General features: G+C 43.4%; 1 protein-coding gene across 1 annotated transcript in view; it reads right to left on the bottom strand.

The window, feature by feature from the left end:
• The window catches only part of LOC139536358 (semaphorin-3D-like), a 151,985-nt gene that overhangs the window by 36,570 nt on the left and 92,362 nt on the right, over nt 1-23,053 (bottom strand). The window contains exons 3-10 of the mRNA XM_071336831.1: nt 17,698-17,858; nt 17,404-17,466; nt 16,224-16,343; nt 10,451-10,544; nt 8,440-8,568; nt 6,910-7,052; nt 3,619-3,733; nt 3,281-3,350 (exon numbers count right to left, since the gene is read on the bottom strand). Of these exons, the coding sequence (XP_071192932.1) occupies nt 3,281-3,350; nt 3,619-3,733; nt 6,910-7,052; nt 8,440-8,568; nt 10,451-10,544; nt 16,224-16,343; nt 17,404-17,466; nt 17,698-17,858 (895 nt within the window). The remainder of the gene's footprint in view (nt 1-3,280; nt 3,351-3,618; nt 3,734-6,909; nt 7,053-8,439; nt 8,569-10,450; nt 10,545-16,223; nt 16,344-17,403; nt 17,467-17,697; nt 17,859-23,053) is intronic.

Here is a 23,053-nt window from a genome sequence, read left to right as displayed (position 1 = left end):
GAATACAGCATTACTCTATGGATCACTGGTGTGGTTGAATACAGCATTACTCTATGGATCACTGGTGTGGTTGAATACAGCATTACTGGTGTGGTTGAATACAGCATTACTCTATGGATCACTGGTGTGGTTGAATACAGCATTACTCTATGGATCACTGGTATGGTTGAATACAGCATTACTGGTGTGGTTGAATACAGCATTACTGGTGTTGTTGAATACAGCATTACTCTATGGATCACTGGTGTGGTTGAATACAGCATTACTCTATGGATCACTGGTGTGGTTGAATACAGCATTACTCTATGGATCACTGGTGTGGTTGAATACAGCATTACTCTATAGATCACTGGTGTGGTTGAATACAGCATTACTCTATGGATCACTGGTGTTGTTGAATACAGCATCACTCTATAGATCACTGGTGTGGTTGAATACAGCATCACTGGTGTGGTTGAATACAGCATTACTCTATAGATCACTGGTGTGGTTGAATACAGCATCACTGGCGTGGTTGAATACAGCATCACTCTATAGATCACTGGTGTGGTTGAATACAGCATTACTCTATAGATCACTGGTGTGGTTGAATACAGCATTACTCTATGGATCACTGGTGTGGTTGAATACAGCATTACTCTATAGATCACTGGTGTGGTTGAATACAGCATTACTCCATGGATCACTGGTGTGGTTGAATACAGCATCACTGGTGTGGTTGAATACAGCATTACTCTATGGATCACTGGTGTGGTTGAAAACAGCATTACTGGTGTGGTTGAATACAGCATTACTCTATGGATCACTGGTGTGGTTGAATACAGCATTACTGGTGTGGTTGAATACAGCATTACTCTATGGATCACTGGTGTGGTTGAATACAGCATTACTGGTGTGGTTGAATACAGCATTACTCTATGGATCACTGGTGTGGTTGAATACAGCATTACTCTATAGATCACTGGTGTGGTTGAATACAGCATTACTGGTGTGGTTGAATACAGCATTACTCTATGGATCACTGGTGTGGTTGAATACAGCATTAGTCTATGGATCACTGGTGTTGTTGAATACAGCATTACTCTATAGATCACTGGTGTGGTTGAATACAGCATTACTCTATAGATCACTGGTGTGGTTGAATACAGCATTACTGGTGTGGTTGAATACAGCATTACTCTATGGATCACTGGTGTGGTTGAATACAGCATTAGTCTATGGATCACTGGTGTGGTTGAATACAGCATTACTCTATGGATCACTGGTGTTGTTGAATACAGCATTACTGGTGTGGTTGAATACAGCATTACTCTATGGATCACTGGTGTGGTTGAATACAGCATTACTGGTGTGGTTGAATACAGCATTACTGGTGTGGTTGAATACAGCATTACTCTATGGATCACTGGTGTGGTTGAATACAGCATTACTGGTGTGGTTGAATACAGCATTACTCTATGGATCACTGGTGTGGTTGAATACAGCATTACGGGTGTGGTTGAATACAGCATTACTCTATGGATCACTGGTGTGGTTGAATACAGCATTACTGGTGTGGTTGAATACAGCATTACTCTATTGATTACTGGTGTGGTTGAATACAGCATTACTCTATGGATCACTGGTGTGGTTGAATACAGCATTACTCTATGGATCACTGGTGTGGTTGAATACAGCATTACTCTATGGATTACTGGTGTGGTTGAATACAGCATTACTCTATGGATTACTGGTGTGGTTGAATACAGCATTACTCTATGGATCACTGGTGTGGTTGAATACAGCATTACTCTATCAAATCAAATCAAACTTTATTTGTCAAATGCGCCGAATACAACAAGTGTAGACTTTACCGTGAAATGCTTACTTACGAGCCATTAACCAACAGTGCAGTTCAAGAAGAGTTAAGAAAATATTTACCAAGTAGACTAAAATAAAAAGTAATAATAAAAAGTAACACAATATAATAACAATAACGAGGCTATATACAGGGGGGCACCGGTACCGAGTCAGTGTGCTGGGGTACAGGCTAGTTGTGGTAATCTGTACATGTAGGTGGGGGTGAAGTGACTATGCATAGATAATAAACAGCGAGTAGCAGCAGTGTACAAAAAGGGAGGGGGGGGGGTCAATGTAAATTGTCCGGGTAGCCATTTTAGTAATTGTTCAGCAGTCTTATGGCTTGGGGGTAGAAGCTGTTGAGGAGCCTTTTGGTCCTAGACTTGGCGCTCTGGTATCACTTGCCGTGCGGTAGCAGAGAAAACAGTCTGTCACTTGGGTGACTGGAGTGACTGGCCCACTCAGAATGTCTTTTAGTTGAGTAGCCAGTCTAGGCTACTTCTCTAATGTTGCTGTAGATGTTTCTCCTTTGCCTGGTGTGTTGTTGCAGGTTTAGTTTTTTGGTTATTCATTTTCCAGTATTAAAAAGCGAAGTCAGACTGCACCATTTTAGTAGCCTAGCTAGGACTGTGGCATGTGTGTGTACACTTTCCCTCTGCTGCATGCAGCAAACCGGACAAATGAAAGCAAGTTGAATTCACTGATGGGAGCTCATCAGGCTAGATAAAGTAGATGACTCAGCTGTTGACTGGCTTGTGTGTCCTATTCGGCCCGCGGGCCTTGTGTTTGACATGTACGCGAGCCTATTAGCCACCTTATGACTGACTTGTGATCATTGACCTTGCTAGTTTGATTGTATTGACATTCCCAGCCTTAGTTACAGTCGTCCATTTTTGCAAAAAACATTGAGTCATTGAAACTGGAACGGTGCATCCTGAATGGAGGCAGGAAACAATGTACCAGACCTGCTGGGATTTACAACCTGATAGCAATATTTTTTTAGACTACCAAGAAATTGAATTATATTAATCTGCTTTGCTTTATCTTGGCCAGGTCGCAGTTGTAAATGAGAACTTGTTCTCAACTAGCCTGTCTGGTTAAATAAAGGTGAAATAAAAAAATGTAAATAAAAAATCATGCATTGAACTACATCTATCTATTCTGCCAACAGCGCCTTAGTGTACGTCAGGGAACTCTGAGTCAAATAGAACCTATTTTTAAAACCTCTTATGAAGCTGGTATTGTCGCAGAAACGAGGAATTTGATATTTTTTTACTGAGATTATGATTGTCTGTTTGTGTCATATCTGCAAAGTAGTTAAAACACGGTCAGTTCCACTTTAAAATAAAATCAGTCATTAAATCATTGTCAGTTATTGTCTTAAAATGAATCATATGAATCGTACAATAATATGTTGTTGTTGTTAAATGTTTAAACTCACCTGGAGGTGGAGAATACTCCGTAGATGACAGGGTTCTGGGAGTCTTTGGTCTCCAGAATGAAGATATCCTCTGAAATGAATCACAGTGGAGAACCACAGTCAGAGACAATTCACAAAACAAATACCGTATCATGCTAGCATAATGACCTGCACTCATTTTACCAGTACATTGCACCCCGAAACACTGACAATCAAAAGTGAAAAAGTTACAAGCCAGAAAACCAAACCACGAAACGAACAATTCAATAATGTCCTCTTATCAAAGTCATGATTATACAAATGTAAATGTTAATTAAAACATTAAAAAACATTTCAGCAGTGTAGATAAAGCTGAGTACCAAGCTCATCAAACTGTGTGTCCAGTCCCCCAGGTCCTGGTACAGAACACATCAGACGGGCCTTGAGGAAGGTACTCCAACGGTTAATCAGACTCCTCTTCCCTCCAACGTCATTCTAACGGGACACACAGAGGAGGAGATCGGACATGAAATCAACACCTACATACAGTGGGGAGAACAAGTATTTGATACACTGCCGATTTTGCAGGTTTTCCTACTTACAAAGCATGTAGAGGTCTGTCATTTTTATCATAGGTACACTTCAACTGTGAGAGACGGAATCTAAAACAAAAATCCAGAAAATCACATTGTATGATTTTTAAGTAATTAATTTGCATTTTATTGCATGACATAAGTATTTGATCACCTACCAACCAGTAAGAATTCCGGCTCTCACAGACCTGTTAGTTTTTCTTTAAGAAGCCCTCCTGTTCTCCACTCATTACCTGTATTAACTGCACCTGTTTGAACTCGTTACCTGTATAAAAGACACCTGTCCACACACTCAATCAAACAGACTCCAACCTCTCCACAATGGCCAAGACCAGAGAGCTGTGTAAGGACATCAGGGATAAATTGTAGACCTGTACAAGGCTGGGATGGGCTACAGGACAATAGCCAAGCAGCTTGGTGAGAAGGCAACAACTGTTGGCACAATTATTAGAAAATGGAAGAAGTTCAAGATGACGGTCAATCACCCTCGGTCTGGGGCTCCATGCAAGATCTCACCTCGTGGGGCATCAATGATCATGAGGAATGTGAGGGATCAGCCCAGAACTACACGGCAGGACCTGGTCAATGACCTGAAGAGAGCTGGGACCACAGTCTCAAAGAAAACCATTAGTAACACACTACGCCGTCATGGATTAAAATCCTGCAGCGCACGCAAGGTCCCCCTGCTCAAGCCAGCGCATGTCCAGGCCCGTCTGAAGTTTGCCAATGACCATCTGGATGATCCAGAGGAGGAATGGGAGAAGGTCATGTGGTCTGATGAGACAAAAATAGAGCTTTTTGCTCTAAACTCCACTCGCCGTGTTTGGAGGAATAGAAGGATGAGTACAACCCCAAGAACACCATCCCAACCGTGAAGCATGGAGGTGGAAACATCATTCTTTGGGGATGCTTTTCTGCAAAGGGGACAGGACGACTGCACCGTATTGAAGGGAGGATGAATGGGGCCATGTATCGCGAGATCTTGACCAACAACCTCCTTCCCTCAGTAAGAGCATTGAAGATGGGTCGTGGCTGGGTCTTCCAGCATGACAACGACCCGAAACACACAGCCAGGGCAACTAAGGAGTGGCTCCGTAAGAAGCATCTCAAGGTCCTGGAGTGGCCTAGCCAGTCTCCAGACCTGAACCCAATAGAAAATCTTTGGAGGGAGCCGAAAGTCCGTATTGCCCAGCGACAGCCCCGAAACCTGAAGGATCTGGAGAAGGTCTGTATGGAGGAGTGGGCCAAAATCCCTGCTGCAGTGTGTGCAAACCTGGTCAAGAACTACAGGAAACGTATGATCTCTGTAATTGCAAACTAAGGTTTCTGTACCAAATATTCAGTTCTGCTTTTCTGATGTATCAAATACTTATGTCATGCAATAAAATGCAAATTAATTAATTAAAAATCATACAATGTGATTTTCTGGATTTTTGTTTTAGATTCCTTCTCTCACAGTTGAAGTGTACCTATGATAAAAAATTACAGACCTCTACATGCTTTGTAAGTAGGAAAACCTGCAAAATTGTCAGTGTATCAAATACTTGTTCTCCCCACTGTATCTTTCACTTAGGTACTTTTAGTCTCACTAATATCAGTCAAATTGGTCACTGTAGGATCTGCTGTTACTGTAGACTGCTGTTACTGTAGGATCTGCTGTTACTGTAGGATCTGCTGTTACTGTAGGCACTGCTGTTACTGTAGGATCTGCTGTTACTGTAGGATCTGCTGTTACTGTAGGATCTGCTGTTACTGTAGGCTCTGCTGTTACTGTAGGATATGCTGTCACTGTAGGCACTGCTGTTACTGTAGGATCTGCTGTTACTGTAGGCACTGCTGTTACTGTAGGATCTGCTGTTACAGTAGACTGCTGTTACTGTAGGATCTGCTGTTACTGTAGACTGCTGTTCATGTAGGATCTGATGTTACTGTAGGATCTGCTGTTACTGTAGGATATGCTGTTACAGTAGACTGATGTTACTGTAGGCTCTGCTGTTACTGTAGGCTCTGCTGTTACAGTAGGATCTGCTGTTACTGTAGGCTCTGCTGTTACAGTAGACTGCTGTTACTGTAGGCTCTGCTGTTACAGTAGACTGCTGTTACTGTAGGCTCTGCTGTTACTGTAGGCTCTGCTGTTACTGTAGGATCGGCTGTTAATATCGGATCTGATGTTACTGTATGATCTGCTGTTAATATAGGATCGGATGTTACTGTAGGCACTGCTGTTACTGTAGGATCTGCTGTTACTGTAGGATCTGCTGTTACTGTAGGATCTGCTGTTACTTTAGGATCTGCTGTTACTGTAGACTGCTGTTCATGTAGGATCTGCTGTTAATGAAGGATCTGCTGTTAATGTAGGATCTGATGTTATTGTAGGATATGCTGTTACAGTAGACTACTGTTACAGTAGACTGCTGTTACTGTAGGCTCTGCTGTTACTGTAGGCTCTGCTGTTACAGTAGGATCTGCTGTTACTGTAGGCTCTGCTGTTACAGTAGGATCTGCTGTTACTGTAGGCTCTGCTGTTACAGTAGACTGCTGTTAATGTAGGATCTGCTGTTAATGAAGGATTTGCTTTTACTGTAGGCTCAGCTGCTACAGTAGACTGCTGTTACTGTAGGCTCTGCTGTTACAGTAGACTGATGTTACTGTAGGATATATTGCTGTTACTGTAGGCTCTGCTGTTACTGTAGGCTCTGCTGTTATAGTAGACTCTGCTGTTACTGTAGGATCTGCTGTTAATGAAGGATCTGCTGTTACTGTAGGCTCTGCTGTTACAGTAGACTGCTGTTACTGTAGGCTCTGCTGTTACAGTAGACTGATGTTACTGTAGGATATGCTGTTACTGTAGGCTCTGCTGTTACTGTAGGCTCTGCTGTTACAGTAGACTGCTGTTACTGTAGACTGCTGTTACTGTAGGCTATGCTGTTACTGTAGGATATGCTGTTACTGTAGGATATGCTGTTACTGTAGACTATGCTGTTACTGTAGACTCTGCTGTTACTGTAGGATCTGCCTGCCACTGTAGGCTCTGCTGTTAAGCCCTTTGTGAAAATATTGTAGCGAATTCCTATTTACCTTGCAGATGCGTGCCACTCTACTGTAAACCCTCTTGTCCCACTGGCTGGACTCTACAGCTGTCTCCTTTAAGAAGAAGTAAACCTTGTCATCGTCCACACTTTGTGTGTCTGGAATGGAGAAGGAACCCACAAACTCTGGCTCTGCATGGGGAGGAAATTATATCATGGTGAGGAGGATAGTACAGTATACAGATGTAGGATCTTAATTTGACCACCCCTGTTGCAGGATAACTTTCCTGCACTGCAGGATATTTTAAACTTGTAGTGTATTTGAGGTTTAAAAAGGATTCTAAAGTTTGTGATTTCCACTTTGACATTTCAGACTTCCCCTTACAAAAAATGTCCATTAATTCTAATCCACATAACTCACATTTTCTGTTGCTGCAGGATTATATTCCTGCTCTAACAAATTGGCTAAAATGAAGATCCTACATCTGTAGGAACCCTTTAGAACAGTCTAGAACATGATGAGTGTCTGGAATGGAGAAGAAACCCACAAACTAAGGCTCTGCATGGAAGAAACAAAGGATATCACGATGAGGACTCATACTCATCAACTCACTTCAGTATTGGACGTTTGTCTTAGACCTAAACGTCAAATAATGACTTGGAGTGATTTGCATCCTCAAAATGACGACAAGATTGGCAAGAATCCCGAATTGGCTGAGTTAAGGATAACGGTTGAGGCTTGTGCCTACGACCTAGCTGAGTACGTATAATTAGGACATCTTTTGACAACTGCCATAGAGACATTTTTGTTTTCTTTCACATTATCTTCTCTTCTGTCTTCTGCGTCTCACCATTGAGCCAGTGGTCCTGGTAGGCCTCAGTGCGTATATAGTGCTGGTTGCTGCTGTGAATAGAGGAACGTAGTATAGCTGTCTGTCTCACCATTGAGCCAGTGGTCCTGGTAGGCCTCAGTGCGTATATAGTGCTGGTTGCTGCTGTGAATAGAGGTACGTAGTATAGCTGTCTGTCTCACCATTGAGCCAGTGGTCCTGGTAGGCCTCAGTGCGTATATAGTGCTGGTTGCTGCTGTGAATAGAGGTACGTAGTATAGCTGTCTGTCTCACCATTGAGCCAGTGGTCCTGGTAGGCCTCAGTGCGTATATAGTGCTGGTTGCTGCTGTGAATAGAGGTACGTAGTATAGCTGTCTGTCTCACCATTGAGCCAGTGGTCCTGGTAGGCCTCAGTGCGTATATAGTGCTGGTTGCTGCTGTGAATAGAGGAACGTAGTATAGCTGTCTGTCTCACCATTGAGCCAGTGGTCCTGGTAGGCCTCAGTGCGTATATAGTGCTGGTTGCTGCTGTGAATAGAGGAACGTAGTATAGCTGTCTGTCTCACCATTGAGCCAGTGGTCCTGGTAGGCCTCAGTGCGTATATAGTGCTGGTTGCTGCTGTGCACAGAGGTACGTAGTATAGCTGTCTGTCTCACCATTGAGCCAGTGGTCCTGGTAGGCCTCAGTGCGTATATAGTGCTGGTTGCTGCTGTGAATAGAGGTACGTAGTATAGCTGTCTGTCTCACCATTGAGCCAGTGGTCCTGGTAGGCCTCAGTTCGTATATAGTGCTGGTTGCTGCTGTGCACAGAGGTACGGAATATAGCTGTGTTGGTGCCCATAAAATCCACCGACGTCCCGGCATACAAATCTCCATCTAGGGGTGAGATTGGGATGGGGTTTGGCTTAAGAAGACACACACACATACATACATACATACATATATACACACATACATACATACATACATACATACATACATACACACACACACACACACACACACACACACACACACACACACACACACACACACACACACACACACACACACACACACACACACACACACACACACACACACACACACACACACACACACACACACACATACATACATACATACATACATACATACATACATACATACATACATATCCCTGTTACATCTTCATAAGACCCTCATCAAGGTAGAGTCAATATGGTTGAGCGCATCAATCTGGCTGGTTTACAAGGCTAAGAGTAATTTGGGTTGGTTTCATTCTTTTGGAAACTATATCTATTTACAGCTATACCCTTTTGGGAACAGATAATGTATATCAAAATGTATTATTCTGAAATATGTCTGTCATATTTGTTGGACAGTATATTGTTTATATAATATATAGCCTGTGTGAATATCGAATTCAGCTAATACTTATGGATATTCAATCACATAGAGAGGTACCATAGAACTCCTAAAACGCACAGAGCAGGACCTCATTCCCAGTGGTAGCACATAACTCTGTTACCCCTAATTATGAACCATATGTTTTATGTACTGGGGTCTGGCGGGATTTACGTCCACTTCAAACTATGTGAGAACTAAATCATGTGGTTCTCTCTCTAACTCCCTTCCTGGTCACACCATTTCTGGAGGCTGGAAGGGTGGGTTTGATTGCCGCATAGGTCACATATTGACTATCCTACCATCCTCGACTTCGGCGATGTCATCTACAAAATAGCTTCCAATACTCTACTCAGCAAACTGGATGCAGTTTATCACAGTGCCATTAGTTTTGTTACTAAAGCACCTTATACGACCCACCACTGCGACCTGTATGCCCTAGTCGGCTGGCCCTCGCTACATGTTCGTCGTCAGACCCACTGGCTCCAGGTCATCTACAAGGCTATGCTAGGTAAAGTGCCGCCTTATCTCAGTTCACTGGTCACGATGGCTACACCCACCCGCAACACGCGCTCCAGCAGGTGTATCTCACTGATCATCCCTAAAGCCAAAACCTCATTTGGACGCCTTTCCTTCCAGTTCTCTGCTGCCTGCGACTGGAACGAATTGCAAAAATCTCTGAAGTTGGAGACTTTTATCTCCCTCAACAACTTTAAAAATCTGCTATCCGAGCAGCTAACCGATCGCTGCAGCTGTACATAGTCCATCTGTAAACTACCCACCCAATTTACCTACCTCACCCCCCATACTGCTTTTATTTATTTACTTTTCTGCTCTTTTGCACACCAGTATCTCTTCTTGCACATGATCATCTGATGATTTATCACTCCAGTGTTAATCTGCTAAATTGTAATTATTCGATTTATTGCCTACCTCATGCCTTTTGCACACATTGTATATAGATTCTCTCTTTTTTTTTCTTTTTTCTACCATGTTATTGACTTGTTTATTGTTTACTCCATGTGTAACTCTGTGTTGTCTGTTCACACTGCTATGCTTTATCTTGGCCAGGTCGCAGTTGCAAATGAGAACTTGTTCTCAACTAGCCTACCTGGTTAAATAAAGGTGAAATAAAAAAATAAAAAAAATATTGAATATTGTGTGTCACAGTCAACGTTAACAGTCTCTTAAGTCATTGTGGAGGAAATGGTCTCCTTAATGTCAATATTTTCCATATTAGCTGGATATATTACTTACCAGTGAGCCTGGTCATTCTCTTCAAATACTGAAAATATAGCATGTGTCCCTGTCAACCTTCTGTATGTCACTACAAGGGTTTCGTATGTGGACATTGTATTGGTATATTACTTACCGGTGAGCCTGGCGGTGAAGGGTTCCCGTGGACTAAAGGGGCATTTCCCCTGTCCAGACTCCACAGCATGGCTCTGCAGACGGAACAACGGCTCCTAGGAGACGCACAGAGAACCATAGAGATTCAATATAGTTCTATTCTACTCATGCTATGTTCTATTTTTTTGGGATATACCGTCTGAGATCGTACAGCCAGTTGGGTTCTCATTTGATCCCGCAGACAGGAATAAATATCTCTCCGGGAAGAAGAAGGGCGGGGGTGTATTTTTCATGATTAACTACTCATGGTGTGATTGTGATAACATACAGGAACTCAAGTCTTTTTGTTCACCCGAGGTAGAATACCTCACAATCAAATGCTGACCGTATTACCACCCAAGACAATTTTCTTCGGTTAGAGTCACGGCCGTGTATATCCCCCCCTCAAGCCGATACCACAACGGCCCATCAAAGAACTTCACTGGACTTTATGCAAACTGGAAACCACATATCCTGAGGCGAACATTTATTGTAGCTGGGGATTTTAACAAAGCAAATTTGAGGAAAACGCTACAGAAGTTCTATCAACACATCGACTGTAGTACTCGCGCTGCTAAAACACTCGACCACTGCTACTCCAACTTCTGGGATGCCTACAAGGCCCTCCCCGCCCTCCATTTGGCAAATCTGATCACGACTCCATTTTGCCCCTCCCTTCCAATAGGCAGAAACTCAAACAGCAAGTACCCGTGCTGAGGACTATTCAACGCTGGTCTGACCAATCGAAATCCACGCTTCAAGATTGTTTTGATCATGCGGACTGGGATATGTTCCGGGTAGCCTTCGAGAATAACAGTAACGAATACCCTGATATGGTAACTGAGTTTATCAGGAAATGTATAGGATATGTTGTACCTACTGTACCTACTATTAAAACTATTAAAAGCACTCGCGCAAAACTGAAAGCGCTAACCATCGCATTTAACCATGGCATGGTGACTGGGAATATGGCAGAATACAAACAGTGTAGTTATTCCCTCCGTAAGGCAATCAAACAGGCAAAACGTCAGTACAGAGACAAAGTGGAGTCGCTCAGACACGAGACGTATGTGGCAGGGTCTCCAGACAATCACGGACTACAAAGGGGAAAACCAGCCACGTCACGGACACGAACATCTTGCTTCCGGACAAGCTAAACACCTTCTTCGCCCGCTTTGAGGATAACACAGTGCCACCGACGCAGCCCGCTACCAAGGAATGTGGGCTCTCCTTCTCCGTGGCCGACGTGAGTAAGACATTTAAGAGTGTTTAAGCTCGCGTCCTCAGAGCATGCGCAGACCAGCTGGCTGGAGTGTTTTTGGACATATTCAATCTCTACCAGTCTACTTTTCATCATGTGGAGTGGATTTTCATAATATGTAGTGGATTTTCATAATAATTTTCATACAGTATAGTCTAGTGAGTGTGTATATGGTGTGTACTATATATACAGTATAGTCTAGTGAGTGTGTATATGGTGTGTACTATATATACAGTATAGTCTAGTGAGTGTGTATATGGTGTGTACTGTATATACAGTATAGTCTAGTGAGGGTGTATATGGTGTGTACTATACAGTATAGTCTACTGAGGGTGTATATGGTGTGTACTATACAGTATAGTCTAGTGAGTGTGTATATGGTGTGTACTATACAGTATAGTCTAGTGAGTGTGTATATGGTGTGTACTATATATACAGTATAGTCTAGTGAGGGTGTATATGGTGTGTACTGTATATACAGTATAGTCTAGTGAGGGTGTATATGGTGTGTACTATACAGTATAGTCTAGTGAGGGTGTATATGGTGTGTACTATACAGTATAGTCTAGTGAGTGTGCGTAGGGTCAGTGAAAGATACTGTAGAGTCAGTGCAGATAGTTTGGGTAGCATTAATTGACTAGTATCAGTCTGGCTATTTAGCAGTCTTATGGTTTGGGGGTAGAAGCTGTCTTGGAGTCTGTTGGTCCGAGTGCCGATGCTCTGGTACCGTTTGACGGACGGTAGCAGAGTGAACAGTCTATGGCATGGGTCGCTGGAGTCTTTGGACATTTTTCAGGCCTTCCTCTGGCACTGCCTGATATAGAGGTCCTGGAAGGCAGGGAGTTTGGCCCCAGTGATGAACTGGGCCGTCCACACAACCCTCTGTAGCGCTTTGCGGTCAAGGGCGGTGCACTTGCCATACCAAGCGGTGATGCAGCCAGTCAAGATGCTCTCGATGGTGCAGCTGTAGACATTTTTGAGGATCTGAGGGGCCCATGCCAAATCTTTTCAGCCACCTGAGGGGGAAGAGGCACTGCCGTGCCCTCTTCATGACTGTGAGGTTGTGTGTGGATCTTGTTCAGTCCTTAGTGATGTGGACGCCAAGGATCTTGAAGCTCTCGACCCGCTCCACAACAGTTCTGTCGATGTGGATGGGAACATGCTCTCTCCTCTTTCTCCTATAGTGCACGATCAGCTCCTTGGTCTTACTGACGTTGAGGGAGAGGTTGTTGTCCTGTCACTACACTGCTAAGTCTCTGACCTCTTCCCTGTAGGCTGTGTTGTTGTCCTGTCACTACACTGCTAAGTCTCTGACCTCTTCCCTGTAGGCTGTGTTGTTGTCCTGGGACCACACTGCTAAGTCTCTGACCTCTTCCCTGTAGGCTGACATCGGTGATCAGGCATACCACCGTTGTGTCGTCAGCAAACTTAATGACGGTATTGGAGTCTTGCTTGGCCACGCAGGCGTGGGTGAACAGGGAGTACAGGAGCGGACTAAGCACGCACCACTGAGGGGCCCCCATGTTGAGGGTCAGCGGAATTGTTGTTGTTATTGCCTACCACCGGCCCGTCAGGAAGTCCAGGATTCAGTTGTAGAGAGAGGTGTTCAGACCAAGGGTCCTGAGTTTAGTGATTCTCTTGGAGGGGACTATGAGCTGTAGTCAATGAACAGCATTCTCACATAGTTATTTCATCTCTTGTCCAGGTGGGAGAGGGCAGTGTGAAGTGCAATTGAGATTGCATCATCTGTGGATCTGTTACGGCAGTATGTAAATTGGAGTGGATCTAGGCAGTCTGGGATGATGGTGTTGATGTGTGTCATGACCAGCCTTTCAAAGCACTCTATAATTACAGATGTGAGTGCTACAGGGTGATAGTCATTTAGGCAGGTTACCTTTGAGCTTTTGGGAACAGGGACAATGGTGGTCAGCTTGAAACATGTTGGGATTACCGACTGGGACAAGGAGAGACTGAAAATGTCTATGAAGACACTTACACTGAAAATGTCTATGAAGACACTTACCAGCTGGTCTGCGCGTGCTTTGAGAGCAAACCCTGGTATTCCTTCTGATTGTTAACCTTTTTAAACGTTTGCTCACATCGTCCATGGAGAGTGAGTTCACACAGTCATCCAGAAAAAAAGTAGATAAACTTTAGTCAGAGTTTAGTCAGAGAGATGGAACAGGGAGTTTAGTCAGAGAGATGGAACAGGGAGTTTAGTCAGAGAGATGGAACAGGGAGTTTAGTCAGAGTTTAGTCAGAGAGATGGAACAGGGAGTTTAGTCAGAGAGATGGAACAGGGAGTTTAGTCAGAGTTTAGTCAGAGAGATGGAACAGGGAGTTTAGTCAGAGAGATGGAACAGGGAGTTTAGTCAGAGTTTAGTCAGAGAGATGGAACAGGGAGTTTAGTCAGAGAGATGGAACAGGGAGTTTAGTCAGAGTTTAGTCAGAGAGATGGAACAGGGAGTTTAGTCAGAGTTTAGTCAGAGAGATGGAACAGAGAGTTTAGTCAGAGTTTAGTCGGAGAGATGGAACAGAGTTTAGTCAGAGAGATGGAACAGGGAGTTTAGTCAGAGTTTAGTCATAGAGATGGAACAGGGAGTTTAGTAAGAGAGATGGAACAGGGAGTTTAGTCAGAGAGATGGAACAGGGAGTTTAGTCAGAGAGATGGAACAGGGAGTTTAGTCAGAGTTTAGTCAGAGAGATGGAACAGGGAGTTTAGTCAGAGAGATGGAACAGGGAGTTTAGTCAGAGAGATGGAACAGGGAGTTTAGTCAGAGAGATGGAACAGGGAGTTTAGTCAGAGAGATGGAACAGGGAGTTTAGTCAGAGTTTAGTCAGAGAGATGGAACAGGGAGTTTAGTCAAAGAGATGGAACAGGGAGTTTAGTCAGAGAGATGGAACAGGGAGTTTAGTCAGAGAGATGGAACAGGGAGTTTAGTCAGAGAGATGGAACAGGGAGTTTAGTCAGAGTTTAGTCAGAGAGATGGAACAGGGAGTTTAGTCAGAGAGATGGAACAGGGAGTTTAGTCAGAGAGATGGAACAGGGAGTTTAGTCAGAGTTTAGTCAGAAAGATGGAAAAGGGAGTTTAGTCAGAGTTTAGTCAGAGAGATGGAACAGGGAGTTTAGTCAGAGAGATAGAACAGGGAGTTTAGTCAGAGTTTAGTCAGAAAGATGGAACAGGGAGTTTAGTCAGAGTTTAGTCAGAGAGATGGAACAGGGAGTTTAGTAAGAGAGATGGAACAGGGAGTTTAGTCAGAGAGATGGAACAGGGAGTTTAGTCAGAGAGATGGAACAGGGAGTTTAGTCAGAGAGATGGAACAGGGAGTTTAGTCAGAGTTTAGTCAGAGAGATGGAACAGGGAGTTTAGTCAGAGAGATGGAACAGGGAGTTTAGTCAGAGAGATGGAACAGGGAGTTTAGTCAGAGTTTAGTCAGAGAGATGGAACAGGGAGTTTAGTAAGAGAGATGGAACAGAGAGTTTAGTCAGAGAGATGGAACAGGGAGTTTAGTCAGAGAGATGGAACAGGGAGTTTAGTCAGAGTTTAGTCAGAGTTTAGTCAGAGAGATGGAACAGGGAGTTTAGTCAGAGTTTAGTCAGAGAGATGGAACAGGGAGTTTAGTCAGAGAGATGGAACAGGGAGTTTAGTCAGAGAGATGGAACAGGGAGTTTAGTCAGAGAGATGGAACAGGGAGTTTAGAAAGAGTTTAGTCAGAGAGATGGAACAGGGAGTTTAGTCAGAGAGATGGAACAGGGAGTTTAGTCAGAGTTTAGTCAGAGAGATGGAACAGGGAGTTTAGTCAGAGTTTAGTCAGAGAGATGGAACAGGGAGTTTAGTCAGAGTCAGAGTTTAGTCAGAGAGATGGAACAGGGAGTTTAGTCAGAGTTTAGTCAGAGAGATGGAACAGGGAGTTTAGTCAGAGTTTAGTCAGAGAGATGGAACAGGGAGTTTAGTCAGAGTTTAGTCAGAGAGATGGAACAGGGAGTTTAGAAAGAGTTTAGTCAGAGAGATGGAACAGGGAGTTTAGAAAGAGTTTAGTCAGAGAGATGGAACAGGGAGTTTAGTCAGAGTTTAGTCAGAGAGATGGAACAGGGAGTTTAGTCAGAGTTTAGTCAGAGAGATGGAACAGGGAGTTTAGTCAGAGTTTAGTCAGAGAGATGGAACAGGGAGTTTAGTCAGAGTTTAGTCAGAGAGATGGAACAGGGAGTTTAGTCAGAGAGATGGAACAGGGAGTTTAGTCAGAGCCTCTCTCTACTGGGTTATTGGCATGGGAAACATATGTTTACATTGCCAAAGCAAGTGAAGTAGATAATAAACAAAAGTGAAATAAACAATAACATGAACAGTAAACATTACACTCACAGAAGTTCCAAAAGAATAAAGACATTTCTCTCTCTCCTGTCCCAGGTCTATGTAGGTGCATTGTGGGTGGTAGGCCCCGGTGCCACAGACGTACACATGCCCCCCCCCCCCCCCCCCCCTCCTTTCCTCACCTCAGTGCTGTGTCCCAGGTCTATGTAGGTGCATTGTGGGTGGTAGGCCCCGGTGCCACAGACGTACACATGGGTCTTATTGAAGGGCTGGAGTAGACGCACGTAGTTGGCGCAGTCAGTCTGAAACAACGTTAGGATTTACATTAAACATACTGACACACATCTACAGTACAGTCATAGTCAACAGAGATTAAACATTATATATAAATGCCAATTAGCAGATGCTTTTATCCAAAAGCGACATACAAACATGTGTGAATACATACAGTACGAGTGCATACTTACAGTATGAGTGCATACATACAGTACGAGTGCATACATACAGTACGAGTGCATACATACAGTATGAGTGCATACATACAGTATGAGTGCATACATACAGTACGAGTGCATACATACAGTACGAGTGCATACATACAGTATGAGTGCATACTTACAGTATGAGTGCATACTTACAGTACGAGTGCATACATACAGTATGAGTGCATACTTACAGTACGAGTGCATACTTACAGTACGAGTGCATACATACAGTACAAGTGCATACATACAGTATGAGTGCATACATACAGTACGAGTGCATACATACAGTATGAGTGCATACTTACAGTACGAGTGCATACTTACAGTACGAGTGCATACTTACAGTACGAGTGCATACATACAGTATGAGTGGCCCCAGCGAGAATTAAACCCTTGATATTGGCGTTGAAAGTACCATGCCCTACCAACTGAGCTACAGAGGACCATCCTAAATCCTGTTCTTCTACCCACCAGCCTCATTAACCAGTTCGCTATCTTTGCCTCAAGGCCGATTATTTATGAAGAAATCGACGAAAATAATCGATTGAACCTTGTCAGATTAGAATCACCTGTCGCCTCTGGTTGTTGTTGTGTGTAAATGTCAGTCAGGTCCCATACAGAGGGATGAGAACCTACCCGTCTCCCCTGGGTCTCATAAAACACAAAACAACATGACCATCAATAAAGACAGGCCTTGTTTTAATGATACACTATGAGGGATACTTGGCCTTGTCCCAATAATGTGCTATGAGCGTGCCAGAGGACTACTAAATAAGGCCTCAGATCCTCAGAGCACCTAAACAGCTTTGTGGGAAAGTTTATCTCATGTTGTTTTGTATCCATGTTTGTTCTGGCTCTTAGAGCTGTTGTTACTTACCGACAGGTTCTTCCCTGCCAATCTGCAGTGTTCGACGTGTTCCTCCACAGCTGGCCAGTAAATCTAAAGGAGGGAGGGAGGGATACAGGTGAGGCTTAAATATGGATACGGTACGCCTTTCATCATTACTTTATGATACCCCTCTGTGTTTTATTGAGAACGTGGCGATCTAAGAGAACACAGTTGGGAAGGCGCCTTGACTGATTCAAAACAGAGTCATGGTAATGTCATGGTGCTGGCCTTAACTCTACATTTACACATAGATAGGGAGATTCACTGAGGTGCTGTCTGTACCGTGCGTGTAGGAAGAGCCAGGCTGTCCGAGTGGAGAAGGTAGATGTGGTCTCTACCCCCTACCAGGAGCCAGCCACGGTCCTCATCCAGCAGCATGGACTGGTAACCTCCACTCACACCTCTGTCCCAGAACACGCTGGAACTGTTCATCCAACGCAAGTCTACAGAGAGGGAGGGAGAGAGGGAGAGAGAGAGAGGGAGGGGCAGGGGGGGGGGGGGGTAGAGGGAGAGAGAGCGGGGGGGGAGCGTGGGAGGGATGGCGAGAGAGAGCAAGAGAGGGAGGAGAGGGGGAGGGAGACAGGGGGAGGGGGGAGACAGGAGAGAGAGAGAGAGAGAGAGAGAGAGAGAGAGAGAGAGAGAGAGAGAGAGAGAGAGAGAGAGAGAGAGAGAGAGAGAGAGAGAGAGAGAGAGAGAGAGAGAGAGAGAGAGAGAGAGATTTAATGTTTTGAAGTAACAGAATCAATTGAATCAGAGTTGGCAGAGAGAAACTATTGGTCAAAAACAAGCACTAAAAAAACTTGGACTGCATTTATCACAACCATCAGTTTGTCCAAACTACATACAATTATAACTGATGTTTTTATTTTAGTTTTCCAAATCTAGTATGTAGTCTGAGTACATTGACATGATTGATAAACAACATGTCAATCAAAGCTCATTCACTCAGTCAAAACAACAATGAAATCAGCCTCTTTATGAAAATACGGTCCCTGGATACACAAGTTGGAAAGTACATAGTTGCAATGTGTGTAATTCCAATAAACAGAGCAACTCAATCTCCCCCCTAAAAACACACACATGTACATCCAGCATGCACGGGGCGAGCAACACCAGTGAGCCCTCTACAACCTATCTAGGGATCTTGTGTTTAACCAGGCAGAAAATGACCTGCACAAATGACAGCAAATTAACCCTGTAGCCCGGCTTTCCCACTCTGTGCTCTCTCTCTCCTGATAAATCAAAAGAAAAGTCCTGGCTGCTCAATTCAACTCCAAAACAACTCCTATAAAGTAGATGTTTACAGTGCTATAACCCTACATTATGTCATTTTAAGGGTTGCAGAGAGGATGTATGATAAGTAAATAACTTCATTTATTTATACTTATCCAGCACAAAGGCCCAACACTTTATCAAGACTCTAGAGACAAGAGTCTAGAGACAAGAGACAAGAGTCTAAAGTCTAGAGACAAGAGTATAGAGTATAGAGTCTTGAGACAATAGTCTAGAGACTAGAGACTAGAGACTAGAGTCAGGAGTCGAGAGACACGACTCGAGAGACAAGAGTCGAGAGACAAGAGACAAGAGTCTAAAGTCTAGAGACAAGAGTATAGAGTCTTGAGACAATAGTCTAGAGTCCAGAGTCTAGAGTCTAGAAACAAGAGTCAGGAGTCGAGAGACAAGAGTCTAGAGTCCAGAGTCTAGAGTCTAGAAACAAGAGTCAGGAGTCGAGAGACAAGAGTCTAGAGACAAGAGTCATAACTCTAACCTTCTGCTGTATAAAACAGCTTTGGAAGAAGGAGGAGGAGGAGGATGATGAGGGTGAGGATGAGGAAGAGGAGGACGAGGACGAGGACGAGAGAACGAGGAGGATGACGAGGATGAGGAAGAGGAGGAGGATAAGGCCTCCTTGGGTCAGTTCCACTGCTGAGGTAGCTATCAACAATCAGTGTCTCATGAAATATGTTTAACAAAAATAACTGGTTTATTTACCAAGTCACCCTTTCTCCAGGTTTACATTTCACATTTCATGTTAAAAGGATAAATCATTAACATAATATTATCTGTGAACCGCTCAAATATCAAATTAAATGTTTCAGCCATAGACTAAACCTTGATTTAATGAGAAGGATGTGTAGGAAAATAATTACGGATAAGCACTGTAAAATCCAACGTATAACTAATAAGACTGGAGATATGTGTGGAAATAAACTATGGTGTCTGACATCTCACCACCCCATCCACATTGTGTTACATTACAGCCTTATTCTATAATGGATAAAAGTTTTTGTTCCCCCCTCATCAATCTAACAACAATATATACCCCACAGCCAAAACAGGTTTTTCTATTTTTTTGCCATTTTTTTGTATTTAAAAAAAAAAAGAAATACCTTCATTACATAAGTATTCAGACCCTCTGCTATGAGACTCTAAATTAAGCTCAGGTGTATCATGTTTCCATTGATCAGTCATTGAGATGATTCTACAACTTGATTGGAGTCCACCTATGGTAAATTCAATTGATTGGACATGATTTGGAAAGGCACACACCTGTCTATATAAAGGTCCCACAGTTGACAGTGCATGTCAGAGCAAAAACCAAACCATGAGGTCGAAGGAATTGTCTGTAGAGCTCCGAGACAGGATTGTGTCGAGGTACAGATCTGGGGAAGGGTACCAAAAAAAATTTGCACCATTGAAGGTCCCCAAGAACACAGTGGCCTCCATCATTCTTAAATGCAATAAGTTTGGAACCACCAAGACTCTTCCTAGAGCTGGCCGCCTGGCCAAACTGAGCAATCAGGGGAGAAGGGCATTGGTCAGGGAGGTGACCAAGAACCCAATGGTCACTCTGACAGAGCTCCAGAGTTCCTCTGTCATGCCATGACCTTAGAGATCCTTATTTATTCTCTATGTTTGGTTAGATCAGGGTGTGAGTCGTGTGGGAAAATCTATGTTTTCTATTTCTTTGTTGTTTTGCCATGTGTGGTTCCCAATCAGAGGCAGCTGTCTATCGTTGTCTCTGATTGGGGATCATATATAAGTTGTCATTTTCCGTTTGGGTTTTGTGGGGTGTTGTTTTCTGTTTAGGTTGTTTCCCTGACAGAACTGTGCGCTTTCGTTTTCTCCTTTTGTTTGAGTGTTTTTGTGAACATTAAATTATGAACACTTTCCACGCTGCGCTTTGGTCTCATTCCGACGACGAACGTTACAGCCTCGTGGAGATGGGAGAATCTTCCAGAAGGACAACCATCTCTTCAGTACTCCACCAATTAGGCCTTTATGGTAGAGTGGCCCGACAAAGCAAATATATTTTTTTTAAATAATTGACACATGCGCCGAATACAGTGAAATGCTTACTTACAAGGCCTTACCCAACAATGCAGTTTTAAGAAAAATATAAAAAAAAAGAACAAATAAAAGTAACAAATAATTAAAGAGCAGCAGTAAAATAACAATAGAGAGGCTATATACAGGGGGTACCGGTACAGAGTCAATGTGCGGGGGCACCAGTTACCACACGGCAAGCGGTATCGGAGCACCAAGTCTAGGTCCAAAAGGCTCCTTAACAGCATCTACCCCCCAAGACATAAGATTGCTGAACAGCTAATCATGGCCACCCAGACAATTTACATTGACCCCCCCCCCCCTTTGTTTGTACACTGCTGCTACTCACTGTTTATTATCTATGCATAGTCACTTTACCTCTACCTACATGTACAAATTACCTCAACTAATCTGTACCCCCACACACTGACTCGGGGGGTACCCCCTGCATATAGCCTCGTTTGTAACGGGTGTCGTCGTCGGAAGAGACCAAGGCGCAGCGTTCTTAGAGTTCCACATAATTTAATCACGAAGTGAAACTAAATCAGGACAAAACAATAAAGAATACAACGACCGACCAGCTCCGATGTGCAAACTCCCTGCACACAAACAAAGAACAAGATCCCACACAGAAAGAGGGAAAAGGGCAGCCTAAGTATGATCCCCAATCGGAGACAACGATAGACAGCTGCCTCTGATTGGGAACCACACTCGGCCAGAAACAAAGAAATACAAAACCTAGAATTACAGAACATAGAATGCTTACCCAAATCACACCATGACCAAAACAAATTAGAGACATAAAAAGGATCTCTAAGGTCAGGGCGTGACATCGTTATTGTTATTTAATGTTTTACATTTTATTACATTTTTTTACTTTAGTTTATTTATTAAATATTTTCTTAACTGTATTTCTTGAACTGCATTGCTGGTTAAGGGCTTGTAAGTAAACATTTCACGGTAAGGTCTACCTACACCTGTTGTATTCGGTGCATGTGACAAATACAATTTGATCTGTTGATTTTTGCTTCAGTCCCAAATGTCAGTCCTTTCTCTCTCTGTTGTTAATAGAAAGCCTCTGTGCTGCACACTGTGCAACGTGTCTCTCGAGCTGGTCACCACAGCCCACTGTCTGCTGATGGAGATGGATGAGGAGCAGCGGACGGTATAAAGTCATGAAGTATCCTCTTCAGCCATCACAGAAGACTTCATGACAGATGTGAAAATTCCTCAGTTCCAACCCAGGGATTCCAGAACCCTTTCTAACCACATTCCAGAACTAGTGGCACTCTGCTCCATTCAGCTCTCTGTCAGAACAAAGCCTTCAGAGCTCAATGGGGGAAAAGTCATGCTTTATCTCTCCTCTAAGTGTCACAGTCCATTTGGACCCCCAACATCCTCTAGCAGTAGAGAGCACCCAAGGTGAGACAGTCCATTTGGACCCCCAACATCCTCTAGCAGTAGAGAGCAGCCAAGGTGAGACAGTCCATTTGGACCCCCAACATCCTCTAGCAGTAGAGAGCACCCAAGGTGAGACAGTCTGACTCAGTACTGCACAAAGCAGAAGTATATCCTAGGAGGGCTGGTGAGGTCATCTCTATGAACAACTACAAATGAATACATACAGTACTGATCTAATCATCATTTCACATACGCATGTAAACAAATGCACACAGTCACACGGTCACATTTCATGGTACCTTCTAGATCAGTTCTATCCACCTAAATCCACCCTGTTTTTCTTATGTCAAGTTACCCGGAAAATAGGAGAGACTTGGGAATTACCAAACATTGAGATTGGCCTACCTCATATATGAAAGGTTTCAAAACAGATGACCCACTCATTGTATATGTCCTCATTCTAACTGCAAGATATAAATCTGACCTTTTTTTTTACAGTTCCGATCAGATCAACTAGTGAGTGTAGCAGAAAATAACGCAGATCCGATCTCAATTACTTTACGATGTAATATCTACAGTGACATCAAGGACATTCACATGTCTCGGAAAAAGGGGCTGAATAAGTAGTATTTTCTGGTTAAAGTACATTTGTGGATAACATGTCCCATAACTATGACATTTATATGATATGATTCAGTCTCTGTGTTATTTCGACATCCTCTGTTTCCTATATGTTGCCGTGCAGAACCACTTCAAAGCATCACAACCTCTTACGGTTAGGGAAAACACGAGGGTTAACTTGCACGCGTTTATTGGCCGTCTTATTGAACTCTCACAGCCCATAACTTACATCTCACTGGACGTTGTGGGAACAGTGTAGCTTATAGGTGGAATCCTGGATCTCTTTCAT

This window comes from Salvelinus alpinus, chromosome 12, assembly GCF_045679555.1.
Source record: "Salvelinus alpinus chromosome 12, SLU_Salpinus.1, whole genome shotgun sequence".
Classification (NCBI taxonomy): Eukaryota; Metazoa; Chordata; class Actinopteri; order Salmoniformes; family Salmonidae; genus Salvelinus; species Salvelinus alpinus.
This window is presented reverse-complemented; position numbering and strand designations above follow the sequence as displayed.